The sequence below is a fragment of the Primulina huaijiensis genome, chromosome 6, assembly GCF_012295235.1.
Source record: "Primulina huaijiensis isolate GDHJ02 chromosome 6, ASM1229523v2, whole genome shotgun sequence".
Lineage (NCBI taxonomy): Eukaryota > Viridiplantae > Streptophyta > Magnoliopsida > Lamiales > Gesneriaceae > Primulina > Primulina huaijiensis.
Genome location: NC_133311.1, coordinates 18,947,841 through 18,970,566, shown reverse-complemented (window position 1 = coordinate 18,970,566; position 22,726 = coordinate 18,947,841). Strand labels below are relative to the sequence as shown.

General features: G+C 31.8%; 3 protein-coding genes and 1 long non-coding RNA gene across 5 annotated transcripts; 2 read left to right on the top strand and 2 right to left on the bottom strand.

The window, feature by feature from the left end:
- The first annotated feature begins 3,364 nt into the window (after positions 1–3,364).
- On the top strand, positions 3,365–4,193 carry LOC140979688 (uncharacterized). 2 transcript variants are annotated; one of them, XR_012175794.1, is made up of 3 exons: positions 3,368–3,473; positions 3,573–3,645; positions 3,995–4,193. It is a non-coding gene; the product is annotated as an uncharacterized lncRNA (long non-coding RNA). The 2 variants fall into 2 exon arrangements; XR_012175793.1 differs by having other exon boundaries at positions 3,365–3,645.
- A 5,677-nt stretch (positions 4,194–9,870) lies between these two features.
- Positions 9,871–11,681, top strand: LOC140978650 (probable WRKY transcription factor 29). The gene is made up of 3 exons (XM_073443845.1): positions 9,871–10,599; positions 10,716–10,829; positions 11,116–11,681. The coding sequence occupies exons 1-3, from the start codon at positions 10,193–10,195 to the stop codon at positions 11,579–11,581; spliced, it is 987 nt and encodes a 328-aa protein (XP_073299946.1). The 5' UTR covers positions 9,871–10,192; the 3' UTR covers positions 11,582–11,681.
- A 293-nt stretch (positions 11,682–11,974) lies between these two features.
- Positions 11,975–16,222, bottom strand: LOC140978755 (endoglucanase 20-like). Its single transcript, XM_073443971.1, has 8 exons — positions 15,905–16,222; positions 15,612–15,824; positions 15,191–15,391; positions 15,026–15,103; positions 13,914–14,066; positions 13,619–13,727; positions 13,374–13,540; positions 11,975–12,590 (listed from the first exon to the last, which is right to left on the bottom strand). Exons 1-8 carry the CDS (start codon positions 16,130–16,132, stop codon positions 12,240–12,242), a joined length of 1,500 nt encoding a protein of 499 aa, XP_073300072.1. The 5' UTR covers positions 16,133–16,222; the 3' UTR covers positions 11,975–12,239.
- Positions 16,223–17,947: 1,725 nt separating this feature from the next.
- LOC140978756 (protein LURP-one-related 8-like) lies at positions 17,948–19,259 on the bottom strand. The gene is made up of 2 exons (XM_073443972.1): positions 18,893–19,259; positions 17,948–18,479 (listed from the first exon to the last, which is right to left on the bottom strand). The coding sequence occupies exons 1-2, from the start codon at positions 19,172–19,174 to the stop codon at positions 18,090–18,092; spliced, it is 672 nt and encodes a 223-aa protein (XP_073300073.1). The 5' UTR covers positions 19,175–19,259; the 3' UTR covers positions 17,948–18,089.
- Between the last annotated feature and the right edge of the window lie 3,467 nt (positions 19,260–22,726).

The following is a 22,726-nucleotide window of genomic DNA, read 5'->3' as shown; positions in this document are numbered from 1 at the left end:
ATTTCCATTATGTACTCCCTGATTTTGCTCTTACCCTTGTACCTCATTGAAACGAGGCTTGCCAAAAGTGTACCAATTTCAGACTTTTTACTTTTAGCAAACCTCTTTTCGAGGTCTTGAAGGAAAGCCTTAGTCGTAGCAATGTCGCTAGACATTGTGTCCCTAAATGTTTCTGGAATGGCCATCTTCGTGATCATTATACACATGCGATTCGATCTCTCACACTTTTCAAACTCCCTCTTTTCATCAAGGTACTCTTATCCGTAATGGCGGGAAGAGAGTCAACCCTTATCGCAAGGTCTAAATCTTTGACTCCGAGAACTATCAACAAATTCTCTTGTTACGATTTAAAATTCGAGCCATTTAACATAGAAATAGAAGTTATGTTGGAATGAATATTGGCAGGAGTCAAATTTAAACAGAGAACAAAAAAACAAAATATACATGCTCAACCAAATATACAAATAAAATAATCAATAAATTCAAATAATGTAAACTTCATAAACAGAATATCGAGCACTCCATTAATGTTTCATCTTTGAACAAAAGATTAACTTGTCAGTGATATCTTGGTGCAGCAGTCAAACACTGATAGTAACTATCATGTCAAATAACAACCTTCATTTGGGCCGATTTATTATTCACATGAAAAACCGAACAACTATCACATGTTTACCACCACAAGTGCATATGTAATTATATTAAATATTAACCTTCATTTGGGCCGGTTTAAAAAAAAATTTAATCCAAATTTTCGATTTTCCTCTAAAATATTTTTATTGAACAAAACTGGAAGGTAAATCAAAATCTTATACCAAATCCTTAAAATTTACAACCAAATTTTTTTTACCAAAACTGAAACTTTAAAAGATTTGGTTTTCAACCAAAATATTTTTCAGATCTGAAACCATATCAAAATATTTTCAGATCTGAAAACATATCAATATATTTTCCAGATCTGAAATCATATCAAAAAGTTTTAAACAAAATTTTATTTTTCAGATCTGAATCCAAATAATATCTAAAACCTTAAACAAATCTCAATGATTCAAACATGAGTGGCTATGATACCACTTGTTGGGGAAAACCCATAAACCACAGAGTCCATCATGCTAAATCGTTAAGAATTTGACTGGAAAACTTAAGCGGAAGTGTACTTGAAGTCATATTTCTGAACTCTTTAGAATGTACTTTGATCTTACATATCTACGAGCTCTTTCCTTGAGAAAATCATATAGTTTCTCTTGAAAACTATTTTCTTAATGGGAGAGAATAGGGAACGTGATAATGCGAGATCTAAGGACCATGACCCATATATATAGATGATGTTTATCATTATCTTCTGATATTTATGTTTTAGCCCATCATAAAAACAGAAATTACACTTATGTCTCTAAACATTAAATGCCCACAACCTATTAGATACATTAAAGTCCAATAACCTGAAACCTTACTTGATTACTTTGTTTTGGGCTTAACTTAATAAAAAAACCCACAACGCATAATTATTCACATATAAACTCATACAATTAAAATTGATCCAACATAAATTTATTGTTTCACGGTCAAACTAATTTAAAAATTGAACAATGAAAGATTTTATCTGGAAGACTATTAGTAGCAAGTCACATATTTATTCATATCGGTATAAAATAAAAAAAAAAAAAAGACGAAGAAGAAGAAAATTTGGCTATAGAACTGTGTCCAAGACGTTTTTATTGACTAATTCTGATACTTCAACCTTTCCCCCAAGTCTAACAAGAGAGCATCGTTTCATTTTCAAAAGATTTATAGATCAAAAAAGAAAGAAAAAAAAATACCTCAAAAAATACACTTTCGTCTCAATTTTAATTTAACTTGAAGCAACTCTGAATGATTTAGTTTATTTATCTTAAATCATACTTGTGGAATGGTATCAGCTATTTTTTTTTATCTTCTAAAATTGATATACTATTGAAGTTTTCAAATATTTTTTTCCATCATAAATTACGTAGTAAAATAACAACGTTAATCTCCTTAAAACAACATGTTCCGAAATATTCAAGTGCATTAAACATTTACCATTCGTCTTCAAATGGCGAAACTTGTGACTTATTAATTATTATTATTATTTTTTTTTATCTTTTTGAAGCTCATCTTACTAATACTTGGATCACAAAAATTATCAAAAATATATTTTTCACATCAAATGTATATTTTTTGTTAATTATTTATGAAATAATATTGTGTAATATATGTTAAGTTAGATAAAAAATTATTTTTTAACATAAAAAATATATTTTGTAATATATAACGATTAAAGTGAAAAATATTACACAAAAATTCTCGTGAGAGTCTCACATATCAATTTTGTAAAACAAATATTCTATATTGATCATCCACGAAAAAGTATAACTTTTTATGTCAGATATATTAATTTTTATTGTAAATATGAACATGAGTGATCCGTCCTAATAAAGATCCGTGAGACCATCTTATGAAAGATCTACTCAAAATATTGATATTACATGTAGATCGAGTCTCCATCTCATTAAACATTTGCACACGGACCTGCTGTGCTGGGTAGAGGTGGGAAAAAATATCGCATTTTCCGTATATCGAGATTACCGTACCGAAAAAATGTCGAATTTATCGAATTTTCGATATACCGAAGATTTCGGTACGGTACGGTAACAATACCGAATTTTCAGTACGGTAACGGTATGCAATTTGAAAATTTCGGTATATACCAGAATACCGAAATACCGAAAAAATTTTAAAATATATAATATTTTAAAACAATAAATTTATAAAAATTTTCAAATGTAAGGTTTTTTTCGGTATAAAACGGTATATATCGATACCGTACCGAAATCTCGGTATACCGTACAATTTCGATATAATCGGTATGCTAGTTACATGAACCGAAAATTTCGGTATACCGATTTTTCGGTACGATATTGGTATGAATTTTCTTATACCGTAATTTTCGGTACGGTATACTATCCCTACTACTGGGTGACTTCCAAAAGTCAAGTCGTTTTGAACATTTTTTTTTCTTTTTTAAAGGCGTTGAACATATTTTCAAAATAATCAAATCAACTCAAATTTTTACAAATGCCCAGCCAATCGAATCAAAATATGGATACAATTTTTATTTTCTTCTCTGAATTAAGCTTTGTTTTCCATTTATTGAGTTTGAAAATTCTAATGGAAACATAGCCAAATTCGTAAACACAACTACCATTAATTTGTTCAAAATCAACGAAGACTCAACGATTTTTTCCAAATAATAGAAGCCAATTATCAAATTAATTGGTCAAGAAATTGTGAACCAAACCTTTGCACGCGTCTAGTGATTTGTTGAAAGAAGCCCGCGGACTCTGTTTGTTCCCTATATAAATAGCAACATCTTCACCTTCATTTCTCACTAATTCTTATACATTCTTCTACTTCCAAATCAAGAATTATCAAACATTTCTCACATGGCAAAGGTGAAATCATTCTCGAACAAACATGATCTTGAAAATTTTATACATGAAATATTTTGACTTTTAATCACTATTTTAACTTCATCAATTTCACATACACAGAAAATGGTGCTGACGCTTGAAACCAATGATGAAAAGCACAGAAAGAAGGCCATGAAAGCAGTTTGCTTACCAGGTTGTGAGCGATCATCTTTAACTCTGTGCTTTCACATATTTTCAACTAATGCCTAATTATTTACTGATTAGAAAAAAAATACATAATCTTTTTATGTTTTATTTGTGTCGAATCAAATCAAAATTCTGAACACGGTCAGCGATATATACTGCTAGAATGATGCAACCCATAAATAAAAAAGGAATGGAGATTTTTTTTTGGATTACTTGGTCTATACTTTATAGACTAAAAAAATTGTTATTTTGTTGAAAATGAGTTGTGATTAATATTAAATTCACAGGCTATGGGACATTTTTACCATTAATTGTGCTTAGTTTATTCTTTTTTAATCAATTTTTTTTTTTTGCAGGGGTTGATTATGTAGGTGTGGGTGTTGAGGACAAGACACTAATTTTAATCGGAGATGTTGATCCGGTTAAAGTGGTGGAAAAATTGAGGAAAATTTGTTCGACATACATAGTGACGATAGGGCCAGAAAATTAAACAATAAATATTATGTTTGTTATTTTTTGAGAGTAAAATTGCAAACCAAGCCAGTTTTTCTTTTTCTACTGTGAGCGAGTTTTTCTTTTTGTTAAGTTTATCTTTTTTTCAATATTCAACTGCATTCACGTTCTTTAAAAAAATTTCCATAATAATAAGAGGGAAAATTCTTTAATAATTCCGGGATGTTATATTATTGTAGCTTTGTATGATATGCATAAAAAAATATAGATATAATGAAATTATTTTTTCGTCGCTGTAAAAAATTGGAATATTGGATGAAAATATATTCAACAAACACATGCAGGAATGATTTGACACAGACAAGATCATTGTATTCGTCTCTCTATATACGGTTTGTCTAGATTTATATAAAAATCTTAAACGACAGCAAACCGAGTGAAAGATATGGCAATTATTGAGCCAACGTACAATTAGTTAAAGATATCGTTTATCATCACCTTTTATAAAAAAATTAATAATATGATATTTACTCTAAATCGACATTTTTTAGGGTATTTTAAGATAGGTTGGGTCATGAATAATATAAAAATGCTGCCAAAAAAAATTGATAAAAACATTTTTAATTAATGGAGTAAAAAACCATGCAAAAAATTAGGGATGTCAAAATGCGACACGACCCGTCAACCCGACACGACTCAACACGAAAAAAATCAGGTTCGGGTTGGGGTTTTTCGGGTTCGGGTTGGATGGGTTCGGGTTAGTACTAGGTTAGACGAGTTTCAGGTTGGGTCGCGGGTTGACCCGAAAACTTTTTTTTTGAAAATATTACCTATATTTTTATATATTGTATGTTCGAACAAAATTTATTGTATATTTATATGATAAATTTTCATCAGTTAATATTTATTTGTATTTTTTTTTATTTTTTTAACAATTGTTTATTTAATTTAGTAAATATACTTTTAATTTTATACCATTAAACTTTCAAATTTAAATCGAAAATTTTATTATTATGTGTTTAAATTAAAATATTACTATTATTTTTTCGAATTTTTTTCATTAATTTTTTTAAAAAAAATAAAAAAAAATTCGGGTTAGGCGGGTTAGACGGGTTGAGTCGGGTTAGACGGGTTCGTGTTCGGGTTGGGGGTTTTCGGGTTGCTTCGCGTTCGGGTTGGGAAAAAAAATAAAAAAATTTCGCGAGTTGACCCGAAACCCGACCCGATTGACACCCCTACAAAAAATTGCAGTGTCAGCTTGGGGATTATTTAAGCCCCCCTCCTGTGTATATAATATAATATATAAGGAATGTTTGGTTCAGATATTTGTGATTCTAGAATTTGAATACTTGGTATTCCACGTTGGAATTGAAAAGTCAACAACCAGTCAAACTTTAATTAGAGCACAAATTTAATTTGAGCAACTTTGTGGGACTTCCTCTGCGTCAGAGAGTTTGGTCATCAGAGAGACGTCACAATTCATAAAAATATTGACTCACGATCCTTGCTCTACTCTCAGCCGTCGATTCTTGAAAAACTTGAAATCCGTACCGTCGTCAGCCCCTACTGTTACTTTCGGAGAAAGTGGGTCCGCTTTAGTTTGGATAACTATGGCAGCTCCTCAAGATCAGGTTCAGTTGTTGCCGCCTCGTGAAACAAATGGTGTACTTTGAATTCTAGGTTTTCATAAATGAATATTTGTGTACGAGGGAGAAGGATCGGACTTGGGATGATCCACACAAATCCTTGGTTTCTTTATTGCTAGATATGTATAAGAAAAGGGAGAAGGAGAAGCTTGATCCACACATATTCTTCAAATTAAAGGAGAATTCCTTTTATAATTTTTCATATACGACATAAGCTTCGGTCCCGCTTCAATAATAATAAATTGAAAGCATAAAATACCATTTATAACTGTAGCAAATTTGTCCTTAAAATATCTGAATATGGTCGGGAGTGAAAATGCTCCAAATAGAGGTGATCAAAATTTTTAATTAATCGATCGAATCGAATTGCACCGTACTGTTTTTCTTAATATTTTATAAAAATCACGATAAAAAATTGTAATTCCCAAGAACCGCAACAAACCGTACCGTCTAAACCGCTTGCAATAATATTTGACATATGATTATAATAATTTTTAAACAGCATATTCAATTAAAGAAGTCGTCATTCATTATACCTCAACTCTCTTCAAGATTATAATTACTAATATTACAAAGTAAACTTATCTTCTTCTTAATTATTTTTCATATTAGTATTTTATTAGAGTATTTATTTATTTTACCACAATATTTTGTTTGAAGTTTGAAAGTAAAAAAAAGAAGATAAAATAGTATAAATATCATTTTGTTGTGAGTGTGTTGTGTTGTTAAATTATTAATTTAGTTTTGAATCTTGATTATTGTTTTATCTAGTTTTATCTTTAGATTTGAACTGTATTTTAAATTTGAAGACACTATATTGTTACTATTTTCAAATAAATTAGAATATATGTTCTAATATTAAAAAAACCGTAAATCGACCGCAACCGCTTGAAACCGTAAGACTAATTCTATATGTAAAATAACGATTATTTTTTTAAAATACTAACCGATCGCATATGACAATTCGGTTTGAATTTATTTAAAAAAAACAACAAAACCACACCGTGATCATTCCTAGCTCCAACAGCGAGATTTCCTATTTTAGTTTGTGTTGTAAATTTAGTGATGGAGTACTATTGTCTAATTGGGCTTAGGCTGTGACTTTGTTTGGTTGCTAACTAGGCTTGGGCTATGACTATGGTTAGTAATGAATGGAGTACTATTGTCTAATTGGGCTTAGGCCGATCGAGGCTTCGTTATGGTACAAGAACCGTTCTGAAATGACTCTTATTTCTGAAGTCCAGTAATTATTGGAAGTTAAAGTGATCGATTGCTTCAAAATCTTCATTCCAATGTGAGTTACAGTCTCCCAAGATTCTCGAACACACAAAAGAAATATGAATTGTAATACACAAAAACATGTTTATTCGCTAAAAATTTTATAAAGTAGGAACAAAAAAAATCAACTGGACTAAAGCTACGAATCCAAGAGTTAGAAATATGAGGAATTAAACAATTTCACCAAAGGAGCTATGAAATCATTATGAAATTTCTTGTTTGTTTCTACAAGGAAAAATTATATAGACCCCCCGAATCGCCAACTAGCCAGCTTTCGCCCATTTGTTTTTAAATTAATTAATTTGTATGCGGGGCCTACCCTATCCTATTTCTACGTCTGTCTACATCCTACACATGCGTGTATAAGTGGGCACAGACTTCAACTACAATCTCACATGAATTTCGATCAGTGCGGTGGGCTCAATTTACATAAATTTTTCGCAAATATGGGGTGGACAACATCAACTATAGTCGACGCTATAAGAAAAATCAATTAATAATAATAATCTTAAGTTGTTCTATTCTGAAATAAAAAAACATAGTATATATATCCCGACGACTCATCTATTTTCCAATATATGCATTAGATTCAAATTCGATCATTTTTGTAAATCTAATTTTCAATAGAAACCAGGTAAAAAATTTATTCGATATGCAGTTACTAGCTCGACCGAAGGGACGAAGCGAAATTTGAACAAGGTGGCTGGTGGAACAAGAGAAGGTGAATATATATGCATGTGAAGGTGGGTGGTAGTCCTTCATAAAAAGTTTTATTTTTATATTATATCATATATATATTTCTATTTATGCACACTCATGATTTTTTTTCTCTTGAAATTTTAATTTAGAGTTTCAGTTTCAATCTCTATATATATAGTTTCTTATATAGTTAAAATATTTATCTAAATATGATATTTTTTATTTTAAAATTAATTTTTTTTTCATATTTTTTAGCAGTATTGGACTATCTAATTTTTTTTAAAAAAATATAGATAAAGATAATATTGGAGATTTTAAAAGAAATATTAGTTTAGGATAACAAGAGTGAAATTCTTATAAGCATTAATTTTATTTTATTTTTTTGTGTAAAAAGAATAATGAGTGTTACCATAATTTCATTATCGGCTTCACCAAACTAATGAAGAACAATTTTTAAAGGATGTAGATTTTTAATTATATATAAAAGAAATGTTTTTTTTTTAATTTTAATGTGAAATTGATCAATTTTTTAAAGTTGAAATTAATGATAGAATCAATTTTTGAAATTGAAATTAGATATAGTCTATCACTTCTAATTAAAAATATGAAAAAATCACTAATTTAAAAATAACAAAAAAAATATAAATATTACAATTATATAAGCACACAATACATGTTAATGAGCATCAATATAATATTAAAAGTTAAATTCAGATTTCGTGATTGATATATTAATATATTCTAATTATAAATAAAGACAAATACGGAGAATAATGCCAATAAATTTGGCATGGAAACTTAGAGTTGTTCGTGGTCCAAAAAAGTAGTCAATTATATTCTACAATCCCTAAAGTTCACGTTAATGCATTTAAATATCCACTTGCAAGCCCCCCCCCCCCTAAGTCCGCCACCGTAAATGGTGCGTTGAAACCATGTTACATAAATTCGGTCCACATTTTTCCATCTGTAATAATATCTATTTTCATTCACGTTTTCCTGGTAGATGGACCATTTGTGTTTTGTTTTGTTTTTTTTTAAAAAATAAAATATATGTAAATTTTATTAAAATATAGTTAACATATATTATTTATAAATATGAAATACATAACATCCCAATTTGAAATGAGAGATGTAAAGTTACCCACAAAAATAAATAAAAAAAACTCACTAGCAAAGAAATAATTATGCCCGTATCTATGGTACGTTGAAGCTAGCACCCTACCAAAAAATGTATCTTTTTTTTTTAAAAGAAAAAGAATGTATCTTTCATGACATATTATTCAGGGAATTTATTGAATAATGACTAATTAATTAAATCTTTTTAAACTTAATTTTTTTGTAATGTAATCTGGTGATAAATATTATTATATACTATATATGTCAGTTAATTGACCTGTTCATTTACACAAGTCAAAGAAGAAGAGACAAAAAAATGCTATACTAATATGTAGGTAAAATGGTAAAATTATTTAATAATTAATTTACCCTCAACAGAAATTAAAATACAATTATTTAGAAATAGAACCATGTCTACGATAAACTTCAAAAATAAAAGATCAAAAGATAAAACTTTTTGAAATATTTATTTTGACAGGTTTGGCCTTTTATAGTTATGCCATTCGCATGTATAGCAGCATATCTATATCATTATTTGAGTTAACGTACTCCCTAAAATTCCATATATAAAATATAATATTTAACTCAAAGAAGATTTAAATTCTTATGAAATATACTATTTTACCATAATATAATAATATTAGGTTTTATAATCACCACAAATTCGTTGTGTTATTCTCCTTATTCGTGTATACATATTACATACTATACCTACAAATTAAGTACAAATAGACTCACCCACCCTCATAAAAACCTAGCAAGATTAGCAACTTTCTTCCATGACCTTACTTGAGCTAGGTTACCTAATAAAAAAAGAGAGTGTTAAATGTTAAATATCTTGATTAATTCAAAGACAATTTAAAAAAATTTAAAGATTTCATCGTGAAAATGCAAATAATTGAGTGTAACAGTTTAAATACAGTACTTGATGAGATGATTTTTTAAAAATGAGTAATCCAATCGTCTGCCTGACATCATCAAAAAATATATTATATAAACGATCAAATATCACCTTTTTTTTTTCAACATCACTAACCAACTTTTGTTTTCTTATTATTATTATTCCCCCAATCCTCGTCAACCAGTGAGAACACAACATCGATTCATATCGGTGAAAGCGTGTGACACTCTTGGTTTTCCAACTTGGGATCCGCCTTTCGAAATTAAGAAAAAACAAACGCAAGCAATATGGAAAATTAACACACAAAAAAAATTCAATCTTTTACGGTCTGTATATAGACGTCGGTGATGTGATTCATCCCTTTAAAATATTCGTTCCTCACGCTGAAGAACAGTCAAGAAAACGGCTGTTATCAAGTTTGATTGAGTTTATATATTTAGTTTATTCAAGAGTCGTGTTTCATGGCTAAATCTGCAGCAGCTGTCATGGAAGACTGGAGTTTGCAAGCAATAGTCAGAGGATCAAGTGGTGATTTATCAAAGATTGCTGATATGGATGCATGTGATCGTGATTATGGTGACAATTTGTTTTTCGACTTCAATTCAGGTGGCTATCAGTCGATAGATCATGAGTTTTTCGCTTGTTTTCCTGAAATTTTCGATGGGGAAAGGGGTTCGAGGAATGGATTAGAGGAACTTTACAAGCCATTCTACCATGTTCCTGCACAGTTTCCTTTTGAATTTCAAGAAAATGAGCAAAAAACTGGTGCGGAGGACAATAAGAGGAATCAAGAATCTGATCAATTATCGGGGGCTAATTGTGCTGACGGAATTTGTAAATCTGTTTCTCCGCCAAAACACAAAAGAAGGTTTGTAGAATAATATTTGAGTTTAATTCTACATAGTGATCAACACGTTGGTTTTTAATTATATTTTTGAAATTTATTTTTTTGATAGAAAATATATTTTCCTATTCTTTATGTAGGAAGAATCAGCATAAACGAGTGGTGATTCAAGTTTCTGCAGATGATATTGCTTCTGATAAGTGGGCTTGGCGCAAGTATGGCCAAAAACCTATTAAGGGTTCACCATATCCAAGGTCTGAATTAATGTTTCTTGCATGATAAGTACAATCGATCTATTTCAAGTTGTTACTCATCAATCTTATTGCTCCATATCGATATTGATTTTAAAATGTGCAAAAGATCCTTTCATCTCGATCACCTAACTAAAAATTAGCTGCATATTTATTTTTTCGAAATGTAAAGGTCAATTTCTTGAATTTTTCTACTTCCCATATGCATAAAATAATGGTGATCTTAGATCACCATCTTGGTTCTTTTACCTCATGCCAATGACTAACAAAAATCTATATGTGTGAACAGGAGCTATTATAGGTGTAGCAGCTCAAAGGGCTGTTTGGCACGGAAACAAGTGGAGCAAAGCTGTGCAGATCCTCGAATGTTTATCATAACCTACACCGCAGAGCACAGCCACAGCCAGCCTACTCGGAGGAACTCCTTATCCGGAACAATCCGGCAAAAATTCCCATCTTCAAAAGCACCAAACTTGCCTCTTGTTAAGCAAGAAAGAGACGTGGAACCGAGCAGCCCCAATTCGACAAAAACCCAACATTTTTCGTCAACTGACATTGATTTTCATCCAAGAATCAAACAAGAGGGAAAAATAGTTAGGGCAGATATAAATGATGCTGATGATTTCGACATGTCCGATGATTTGATACTGAACGGTGAATTCTTTTCGGGTTTAGAAGATTTTGATGATTTTGTTTCAGAACTGTCTAATTCTCATACATCTTCTCCACAGTTTCCGGTAAGATCATGTAGCTGATATATTTCAAGAATTGAGAACATGCGACAATGTTACTGTTACATAGAGAACATGTAAGATTATGATTATTAAACAATATTTTGCTTCCCAAAAAAAAAAACTTCGATCGTATCCATGGTTCATGTGGTGTATAACGCTCTTCTGTTTTAATCGATGTAGTGGAAAATATTATCGGTAGCATTTTTTCTTGTTTTGTATATACCGATGCATCAAAATTGTTTGTCTAAACAATTCCCATAAATATGCGTTCATAAATAACCTACATATAATATAATAATCGCATCATTATTTCAAAGTGTGATGAATTAATTATCATTTTATATCATATTCATTTCTGACTTAATATTTTAACAAATGGGACAACCCACTCGTGAAAAAATCAAATAAACAAAATCAATTATAAATATAAAATATATTTCATAAAAAAATATCTCTTTTTTAAACTAAGCCAGCTGTCCAAATTTGTATCCCAACACACATGTTACTTTCATAGCTAATAATATCATACACATCACTAAAATTCCATTACACGAAACCCTTTTGTTCTATGTACGAATATATATAGTTCTATATTTACACCCGGTAATTAACTTAGCTAGCTAGCTTCCATTACACTTGTGCACCATGGTCCACATCTTTGGTTCTATTAGCATGTAAATTAATTAAAGCACCTATGCCGATCAGTGTGGCCACCAACTAAAGCAGCCACAGATCCCACAAAAGCTGCATTCATGTATGTGGTGGGCTCTAAATGTGAGTAATCCGATCTTGAATCTGTGAACTCATCACTCGAATTCGGCCCTCCAACAATGGCGCCTATATGCGTGTTCGGATTTGGATTTGAAGACAAATACCAGTCTGAATACCCCTCGTTGCAGCTCACTTTCGCAGGATGGGTATGGATAGAGGGAATCGATGCACCTCTGTGGTGTAACTGTGTGGGAAATTTGTTACCAAATCCAACCATGTATGACATCTTCTTGGGGTTATTTCCAAGAATGTAGTCCACCTGTGAAACCAAAAACCACATCTCACACTGATCAGAAAATTATAATCTTTATCGCGTTATATATAATTTTCAACACTCGATTTGAGTCTATCATGGTAAAATAAAGAGAATTAAAAAATTATCTTTTATGTTTATCTCTTTCCGATATGGACTTTTTATGTTGTCAAATTTCAGCGTTAGTTATTCATATCTATTTTTTTATATTCTTTTTTTTTTTTCTAAAAAAATAAAGGATTGGTTCTTATATATACTCTATTTAGAAGCTAGGGACACATTAGGAATATAAAAATTTAAGTACCTATTCAACTTGTCTATTTTCAAATTTATTGTCACTCAAAAATCTTGTACAATACATATACATACATACATTATTTTGTGTGTGTGTGTGTGTGTGTGTTATGATAAAGTTAACATTTAATCAATTAATAAGGATAGGCTTAATTACTATCGTCAACCAAGTTGGAGAGCACCGTGGAAACTAAGGTGAAGCTAATCTCGTAGTAATTAATAAAACCTTGAAGAAAATGCCAAACTAGAATCTAGGGAAAAAAAGCATTTATTTATGCTTGAATTTCGCTACACCCAGTGAAAATATTAATAATCGCCTAGCGTAATTAATTGTTAGATGTCCATTTCATTTTTTTTTTAAAAAACACTTATAATATCTTTCATAAAATTGCATGCCCACCGACCATTAAGTGGTTAAAAATAGAACAAGCAGTCTTGTAAAATAATATCTTGATTACATAAAACATATATCTATATGTAAATAAATTCATTAACCTGTGATTTTGCAAAGGCTTTGATTTGAGAACTAGAAAAATGGACAGATCCACATTGGACCCCCTCAACATGAGCTGCACTTAAGATGTTGGAATAGGCAAGAAGTATCATTGAAGCGCTCGTCACATATTGCAGGTTACTGCTGTCTCTAGTATATAGAAGTCCACCTGTAAACCCAGCCCGATTAATTTAATGGCTTTCAAATTCAAACATTAGACCCTACTTAATATGATTGTCTGACTTACCAGGAGTTGTCTTGATCTGCACAGAGCTGCTTCCAGGCATCAACGCACACACGAATGAATCAGCTCCATCCTTGTATTTTGCCAGGTTCGACTTTCCTGCAATGAATTCCTGAATTTTTTTTTTGCCAAAGGCGTAGGACCACAACCCAGTTAAGACAACGTACAAGATCAAAATCATAATGAATTAAACTTCAAAAATTGCTATTTTCCCTTTTATTCTTTCACATGCGAACCATGAACGGACATATTTAACGTTGAGACAAGTGAATTGGATTTCGTGGATCTTTATACTTGCCTTAGCTAGTAAAGTTTGAGCCCCAGCGAACTTATTATCCCAACTGAACTCAGAAACGGCCTGACTCCATCCCTGATTACTCGTTACGTAATTTAGATATGTCTTGTCTCCACTTGCTTTATATAGCCAAGCAGCTGCCCACAGCAATTCATCCTTTTAAGCCAAAAAAAAAAAATTTGTAAGCCCTCGTGTATAATCATTTATCCATCATCCTTACAACATAATAATACAACGTACGTGGGTGCATGTTGGCTCAAAATCTCATTAGATATTGCGGAATACGGATAGCATCGTCCTACTCTGGTGGCGGGATTGAGTGGTATTCGTCGAGCTTCTAAATTTACAGGCTACGCTCAAGCACAAAGCTTCACATAAAATATCACTACAAGAACACATCAAAGACAACATTTTTTATTAAAACCGTTGTGTATTTTCTTTTAACAACGGTTTCAACAAAAACTGTTGTCGTAGCCTAAAAAACCTCTTTGATGTGTCTACGACAACGGTTTTCTAAAAACCGTTGTCTTTTAGTGTTTTTTTCGGGGTCAAAGATAATGGTTGTCTATTAGCGTGTTTTTTTTGGACAAACGACAACGATTTTAGAAAACCGTTGTCGATTAGCGTGTTTTTTGGACAAACGCCAACTGTTATATATCTTAAACTGTTGCTACATTTAGCGACGGTTTTGCTTAAACAGTCGCAATTTTTAAAATAGCGACGGTTTTTTTATTAACCATCGGTAATAGCGACGGTGGTTTAAAATCGTTGTCGTTGAACGCACCCTCAATTACAACAGTTTTAAATGGCCTATGAATCCTTTGTCTTTTAGCGTTTTTGTTGTAGTGTATTTTGACGAGTTGCTCTGATTTAAATTTCAGCTCGACCCCGAGAGCTTCAGTCTATATGACTCGAGTTGGATGGAAACATTAGATCGTGGGAGAAGTATGAATAGATTTATGAAAAAATATAACATGATAGACTCTTATAATAAATTGGATAAATAAATTTCGTTTGAAAAATGTAAAATAGATGTTTATAAGCACTATTATGGTGGGGGGCATATTTACGGGCCTGGTGCATCTTAAGAATACAATGGCGTCGTTTTGTATTACCTGATACCCTGAGAATGAACAGTAGAAGGGGCAAGACGCCTGATAAGATCCTCTATACTTGTCTGCAAAGTGAAACAACTGAAACCAACAGTAGCTTAATAACTTCAATCAGTACTACTAATACTAACTAATCAGACTACATGAAGCAATATATCATATGGTCACCAATTTTGAGTGGCGTAGGAGTCGTGCGGAATAATTTGGAGAAACCCCCTTGAAAACAATGGATGCGGCAGCAAGGGCAGCGGCAGCATCGGCGGCCGCCTCAGTTCCGGGTGAAGAAGTGCTGATTTTATACAGTGCTCGCGCCGTGTCCATATCTTCAGGCCTCTCCCAACACTGATGATCATTGTTCCCATCCCCAACCTATTAATTATTTTTAAAAGTAGTATGACTATAGAATATTAGAATTCACCGAGCCGACAAACGAGAATAACTAAAAAATTTATTTAAATTTTTATCCGCTTAATTCGAGAAAGTGAAGATTACAACACCAAATTTAAGCGTTTTTGGTTGAATAAGCATAACCGTAAAAAATATTGAAATAAGTTTTTCATGTTACATTGAAAATCTACAAAACAGTGACCTGAGTGTAGAGTGTGGTCGACGATGTGTGAGCTCTGAGCAAGAAATTTGTTCCCCAACGGATCGCATTTTGGAGGTAACGAAGCTGATTGGCTGAAGTGATCTCATTCTTGTATTCGGAAGCAGCCCAACTCAACAAACTGACGGAAAATGACATTGGCCATCCAAACTTCACATTGTCACCAGCATCATAATATCCTCCGGTTAAATTTACCTATATGATCAACATGTTCTCATTAGCCATATATCCAAATAACCAATCTTGCTTAATTAGAAGCATAAAATGGATCTTACATTTTCAAGTTCTCCATCTGATAAAGCAGAATCTCCCCTCCATTTCACTCGTTGGCTCGACGGCAATTTACCCGAACGTTGGCCTTCAAAGAACAAGATCCCTTTGCTCATTGCATCCTTGTAATCACTAGCCTCCAAGCAAAATTTAGGATCTATGATAGATTTTGTACTTGCGATTGGACCAATAAATAATGAAATCACAAACAAGATTACTAAGTGAGAAGTCATATTTTTTAGAACTTGGTAATTAGTCTTGTTATGAAGCCTTTATTGTCTGGCCCATTTATAGATCCACAGATTGGTATGAAAACTAGATTGCCGTGCTTGTTTGTCTAACGCCCATTTTACATGTCTTAGTTAAAACGTTGTTTAGATCAAGATTGCGTGAATTATTTTTATTATTTATGTAGTACTCCTTGAACTTGATTTTGGTTTTTCTTATTTTTATCCACTTTGGACCAATGCTTTGGGATTATATATGAGCAGAACGGTTTAATATAATAAAATGCCCGGAATGGAGGACTAATGGCAAAATTTGAGCCGATTAAGTTTAGCTTGAAATTGAGCAATTTGATATCATTGAGAATTCATGTTCAATTTTAACACCATCGATGATCGTCAGAGAGCACTGATTGCATCCTAATAAAATTAATAAACGTACGAAATTTTTTCTTGTTTGTCTTTGATCACATTTTTACACGTGTTGTGATGGGATTGGTGCATAAATTTAAGAGATATCTGAAGATTGTAAGCAAGATTTGAGGACTTTCGGAGGAAACTAGGTAATCATACGAGAAAAGAATTTGCATGTTAGTGTAAGTTGTGAAATGGAGATAGCGTGAGGGATGGAAAAGGTGTGGGAATAATGTATGTCATGCGATAAAGCGATCAAAAAGATATACCAGTCGTATATAAAATGATTTTCAAAAGATGGATCGATATAATCATGATTTATATATGAAATGATTCCAATGGAACCCAGACCTCAATTCCGTCGTCTATACTATCTTATTAAGTTTGAGACAATTAGATTAACTAATTTTTGGTGTCATGGTTTGTTTTAAATATTATATATATTAATAAAGTTTGAAAACTTTAATGTAAGTTATATATAACTAAACGGATATAGTTTTTGTTTGTTAATTATCAAGTTGTAGGTTCAATTCATATTTAGGATATGGTTTTCCCCCTTTTTTTCTATTTATTTTTTTAATTCATATATCAAAATTGCAGTGTGGTCCTTCACTATTTATTATAGTTACATTTTGATTCTCATTTAAATATAAATCAAATTAATTATAAAAAATATTATACATGCACGTAATGCGTGCAGTACTAGTTGAATGAAATAATCATGAGTTAATTATATATCTCGCAAATTAAGAATGGGAAGGGAAACTGTTATTTTACATCCCACGATGTCTTACGTGAGAAAATGGCACATAAAAGGCAGCCTATTTACACGAAATTGAATCATCCTCACGTCCTAGTAAAATCAATGAGATCACTTAGGTTGTGTTTGGGATTAATAGAATTTAGATCTGTGAGAGAATTTCAAATATATGGATTTCAAACGCCTGGTTTGGATAACGGATGGCGACACAAGATATTTTAAACCTCTCGTTCTAATTTTGAACCAAATGGATTCAATAGATTTAATATGTGGATTTGAAATAAAATACACTAAAATCCTTCTGCGCATACAAACATAAGGTTTTATCCCAAAATAAATTCAAATTAAATTTCATATTGCATTTGGATGGATGGATTTAGAACTACAAATTTCAAATTAATAATAAATTAAAGATATGTTATTTCAATGGTAAAATTGTAATTTTGGTCAATATATTCGAATATTTATGATTTTAGTTATTCGAAATTTCAATTTTAACATGTTAATTATCATAGGTTTTTTGCAATTTTGATCTCTAATGAAGAGAATGTATCACATAAATAAAATGTTAATTTAGATTCGGTGTATATGGCATCAGTTTACTCTCCAACCTTCTTAAATAAGAAGGCAAAGTTAGGCAGTACTATTATATTATACTACATATTAACAACAATAATAGTTAAAAACTGAATATTATTTGCACCTTAAAATTTTGTCATTTACATTCTATTGAAAAAAACTATAAAACATAAAATTCAAATAGCAGGTGCAGATAATATAGTTGAAAAATAATTAGTGAAACATTTGATCAAGAAGTAATACAATTGCCATGGCAAATCCAGGATCAAATGCAGCATTCACAACGAGAACAAATACTTCGAGACCGAACGATACGCCTCCTGTCGATGCCTGTTTCCTCTTGATCTCAGCTACGACCTGTCTCGTTTCATCCAAAATCTTGCACGAACGGTGCTTGTACGATCCCTCGATCATATACGCGCATCTCTTAGAAGAAGCAGTACTCCCATCGTTATAAACATATGCAATAGCACTTAGTTTTTTTGTTTTCAAAATATTTACATTTTTCTTCACACAAAAGATTGGTTTTCTTGAAGATTTATCGCAATATTTGCCTACTTCTCCATTGTAGACTAGCCAGTTGTCATCTACTAGCCTCAGCTTCTGCCAGTTTTCAAAACAAAATAAAAGAAAACGTAAGCCAAGTACTAAAATCAATCAACAAAAATAAATGATAAAATGAAAATCCATTTCAACAGTTGTTCTGAAATTCGTCGGTATAGCCCATTTCACCATTCTCTAAACGTAGAACTCCAGAGGCATAATTTTTTCATAATAAATTTTAAAAAGTCAAATTTGACGACCAAATTTCATTTCAGAAAACATATATTCATTAAAAGCATCAATTGTCCACATTATCAAAATTTCTCACCTTTCTTAGCTTATACTAAAAAAAATGAGAGAGCAGCAAATTAATGGAAGCAAAAACTTTTTATATGTTACCAAAAATCATGAATTAAAAACCAAAGATTAATGAACTATACATGAGTAGTAATTAATAATTAAATAAATTATACCTTGCGACGACAAATGGTGAAAATGGGATTTCCTGATCCATCCATGAGAACGATCTGATTAGGGTTGTCAGAGTAATTGTCAACCCTGTACACTAGATTCCCATCTGATCCAATCACAGTGAAGCCATTGCAGCCGAAAACAAGTGATTTGCTCCACACAGTAAGTGAAGTGCAGCATCGTTGATGATCAATATCATCACTGTAATTGTTAATCTCTATTCCAGATTCTTGATCAGGATAATGATGGACTGTTCTTGATGAAGATTTCAAGAAAAGAAGCATTTTCTCTAGGAATATAATTACTTTGACAACTGTTTTGTTCGTTTTTGACGAATAAAATTGAGGGGACTCAGTTTGCTATTTTGATGTGTGTAGGCTGACATATGTATTTATAAGGGGACGAATTGATAATTTGAAGTATTTGTCTGCGTCATCCATCTTATGCACTCACCTTTTTACTGTGGACGGCCGACAGTACTATATCTAGAAATATGTGGTTAAAAGATAAAGAACATGCACATTATAATTTTATTTTATTTATTACTTTTAATTAGGTTTGAGTTTTCCTTATTAAAAAAATGTTTGTGTCACTAGAGTATTGGCTTGTTTTGATAATTTTGATTTATCGATAAAAATAGATTTGATTAATTCCATTTATTTTAACTTATAAATTAAAAAATAAATTTTATTGTGATTTCGGTCGTAAATTTGGTTGAGCACACATTAATATTTCATCTATGTATAATTCCAGCAACTGGAATTGAATTTTTGAAGCATTCTAGAGTATGTTTTCAAAGGTATGAAATTCAACGCTTTTTGTTCTCGTTTTTTTAAAAGATTTTTCCACTATTTGGTTTCTTTTATTAATAGATTGTCGTTTTTCAACTCTAGCTTAGAAGGCTACATTGGTTTTGAATTAATTATTTTGGGAGAGAAGTTATTTTTAAAATTCGAATTAACATATTAAATTCACTTGAATCATCACCTGAATATAAATAAATATTTAAAAGTATGCAATTGGCCTCGAGTGGACAAAATACTGAATTTTCGGTATATCGAAATTATCGTACCGAAAAAATAACGAATTTATCGAAATTTTTTGTACGACATGGTATCGATACCAAAATTTTTAGTTGACTAAAAATTCCGTCGTCTATATATTATAAAGTTTTCTAGTTGACTCGAGCTGTTCTTCTGCTACAATTTATTGTTTAAATTATCTCCATAGGTTGCATCATGCTAAGAAGTATGTCATTGAATTCAAGTTTCGTGTTTGATAATTAAATTTTGACATAATAGAATCCAGTCGAACTCCAGTTATATTTTTTTATTTAACCGTAGCTGTAAAACATTAGGTATTTTTTTATATATGAAATGAGTGAAAAAAAAAATTAGATATAAATAATTATATAATACGATTGATTATCTGAGCAATCAATAACACTCTTATCAAGCATCTGAAATACAATCTAAGCGCACATGATATATCATATCGTTTGGTTCTTGAAAAATCAGATATAGCCAAGTCATAAATTTATAAGCTCGAATCATAGTGCTCTGAATTAATTTATGAAACTAGAATTTATATAATTAATGAAAGTAATGGGCTCGCAAAACCTTTAAATGTCATTAGTCCAAAAATAGACTCACACGCATTAAGCCCACAATCCATCATGAAAAGTTTATGAATAGAAGATTTCGCTCCATCCTCAAGGTCTCTAATTTTTTACTTCTAAAGAATTCTTGTTTTCAGAGTATATTCTTGAGGTGATAGCTGGCTCAAGAGTCGAAAGATTGTCGTCGGGTATTATCCAACGCCTCCAACGTAGTTCTTGACGCAAGTGAGAACCACCCCCATATTTATTTGTTAGGAACTGTCCACCACCACCCGGATCCGCTCATTTCGTAACACTGTTGTTACAACATCAATATGTCAAAACCCATTTTTTTAAAACAAAATTTCGAAGCGATCATTGTCCTACGCTGTTGGCAATGACAATTTATGATGGTTACTTGCATACAATTAATACTTTGATACAAATTAATTTCAAGGGAAAGCCCAAAATAAAGGGGTGAGTTGGGTCGGGTACTCTACCGAGTTTGTTATTAATATATCGAGGGAAATATGAGTTGGATGTCCAGACTAAAAACTTCTCTCCTTCCCTTGATCGGCTTGAGAGATCTGCGAATAAGAAAGTAACCACGTGAATGGGCGTCGGAGGGGTGTCCGGCGTGACCACTCCGATGCTTAAGTCAGTAGAGAGCTCAAGCAAGAAAACCAATGTAATCAAGTGGTGGCCGTGTAATTGGTGTAGAGAGTCGAGAGTAAATGAACAATAAATGAGAGCATTTAATGTGTCAATAGATAATAAATGTAAAGGTAGAACCTGATATTTATACTAGAGGATGCAATGATGATCTCGTTCCTTGTGCTGATTATTAATTATAGTGAGACGGCTGATTATACCATATTCTTCTGACATGTCAAATCTCATATTAGTCACATCCAGCCCACCTGATTTTATCAACTACTTATGTTACTTGTCAGAGATAGGTCGGCTGCGCACACCCTAGGCTGTCGGCGCCGTTAAATGCAGCATTTATATCGAAGTGGTCCGAGTATAAAGTCTCCCGGAAGCTACATGAGAGCCCGGACATATAATGTCCTGGGGAGGTTATGTCCTGGTTGCTCTAATGGCCCGACACCTCTCTGAATTCGTTGGTGTCCCTGTATCGTCCCGAGCCCTCCAGGGACCGGGTTTCCTTGCCGACCTATTCCAATATACCAGCTTTACTATCTCATGAATAATCACCCTCCCTGATCCGGGTACTATCCATGATCCGGCTACATGTCCCGGCTCCAGGGCCCGAAACATTCCAGGGTATATATACACACATATAATTGTCTTTGTTTGTAATGAAATATAAATTGAAGTGTCTTTGTGAATGACTGAATGCAATCTGCCATTTGAAATCGTGAGGCAAAGCGGAAACCACCTGTCCCTACTTTATGCATTATTTTCCCAACTTTTTCTCATTTTATTAATAATAATAATAATAATCCACTATGTATTCTATCATCAATAAATCGCTCCATTGACTTTTTGTCCATTAATTTCCTTATATTGCAGCAAAAATTATATCCAAAAAAAAAAGAGTGGCAATCAATAATAACGAAAGAAAAATAATAAAACGCAAATTAAGCGTCGGACCGTACTCATTGTGAAAAAAGGAAAACATAACGAGTTCCTTTGTTATCTTATAAAAATCAATTATCGGCACAGATTTTGTCATAGTTTTTTAGTTTATATAAATTTTTCTCATTTGGTCGTAGGATTGTTAATTAGGACGTGGAAGATCAATGGCCCCAAAAATATATAACGCCAAAAAAGAAATTCAGATATGCTTCTATGTATCACGTGTATGATCTTTAATTAGTGGCACCATTAAAATTCAGATATATAAATTTAGTGAAAGTCTCTCAAGATAGTTAATAGCAATAACCTACTTTGAAATAATTAGATGGACTAGAACTTTAAGAGTACACTTGGGATCGTAAATTTCAAATTCGTCTTTTGTATGCTTATATAATATTTAATTTTAATTATGGTGAATTTGAACATCACTTGACAATAATGTCATTTGAAATGCATTCTATTTTGTATAACTAATGTGTAAATAAGTATAATATGAATTTAATATTTAATATAATGTTTCATTATAAATAATACAATTTTAATCGAAATACAAAAATTTCAAATACATATCCTCAAGTGAACAAGTGTTTCGGCCAATACTTTCTAATGCAAATCATAAAAAATTATTTCTCAAAAA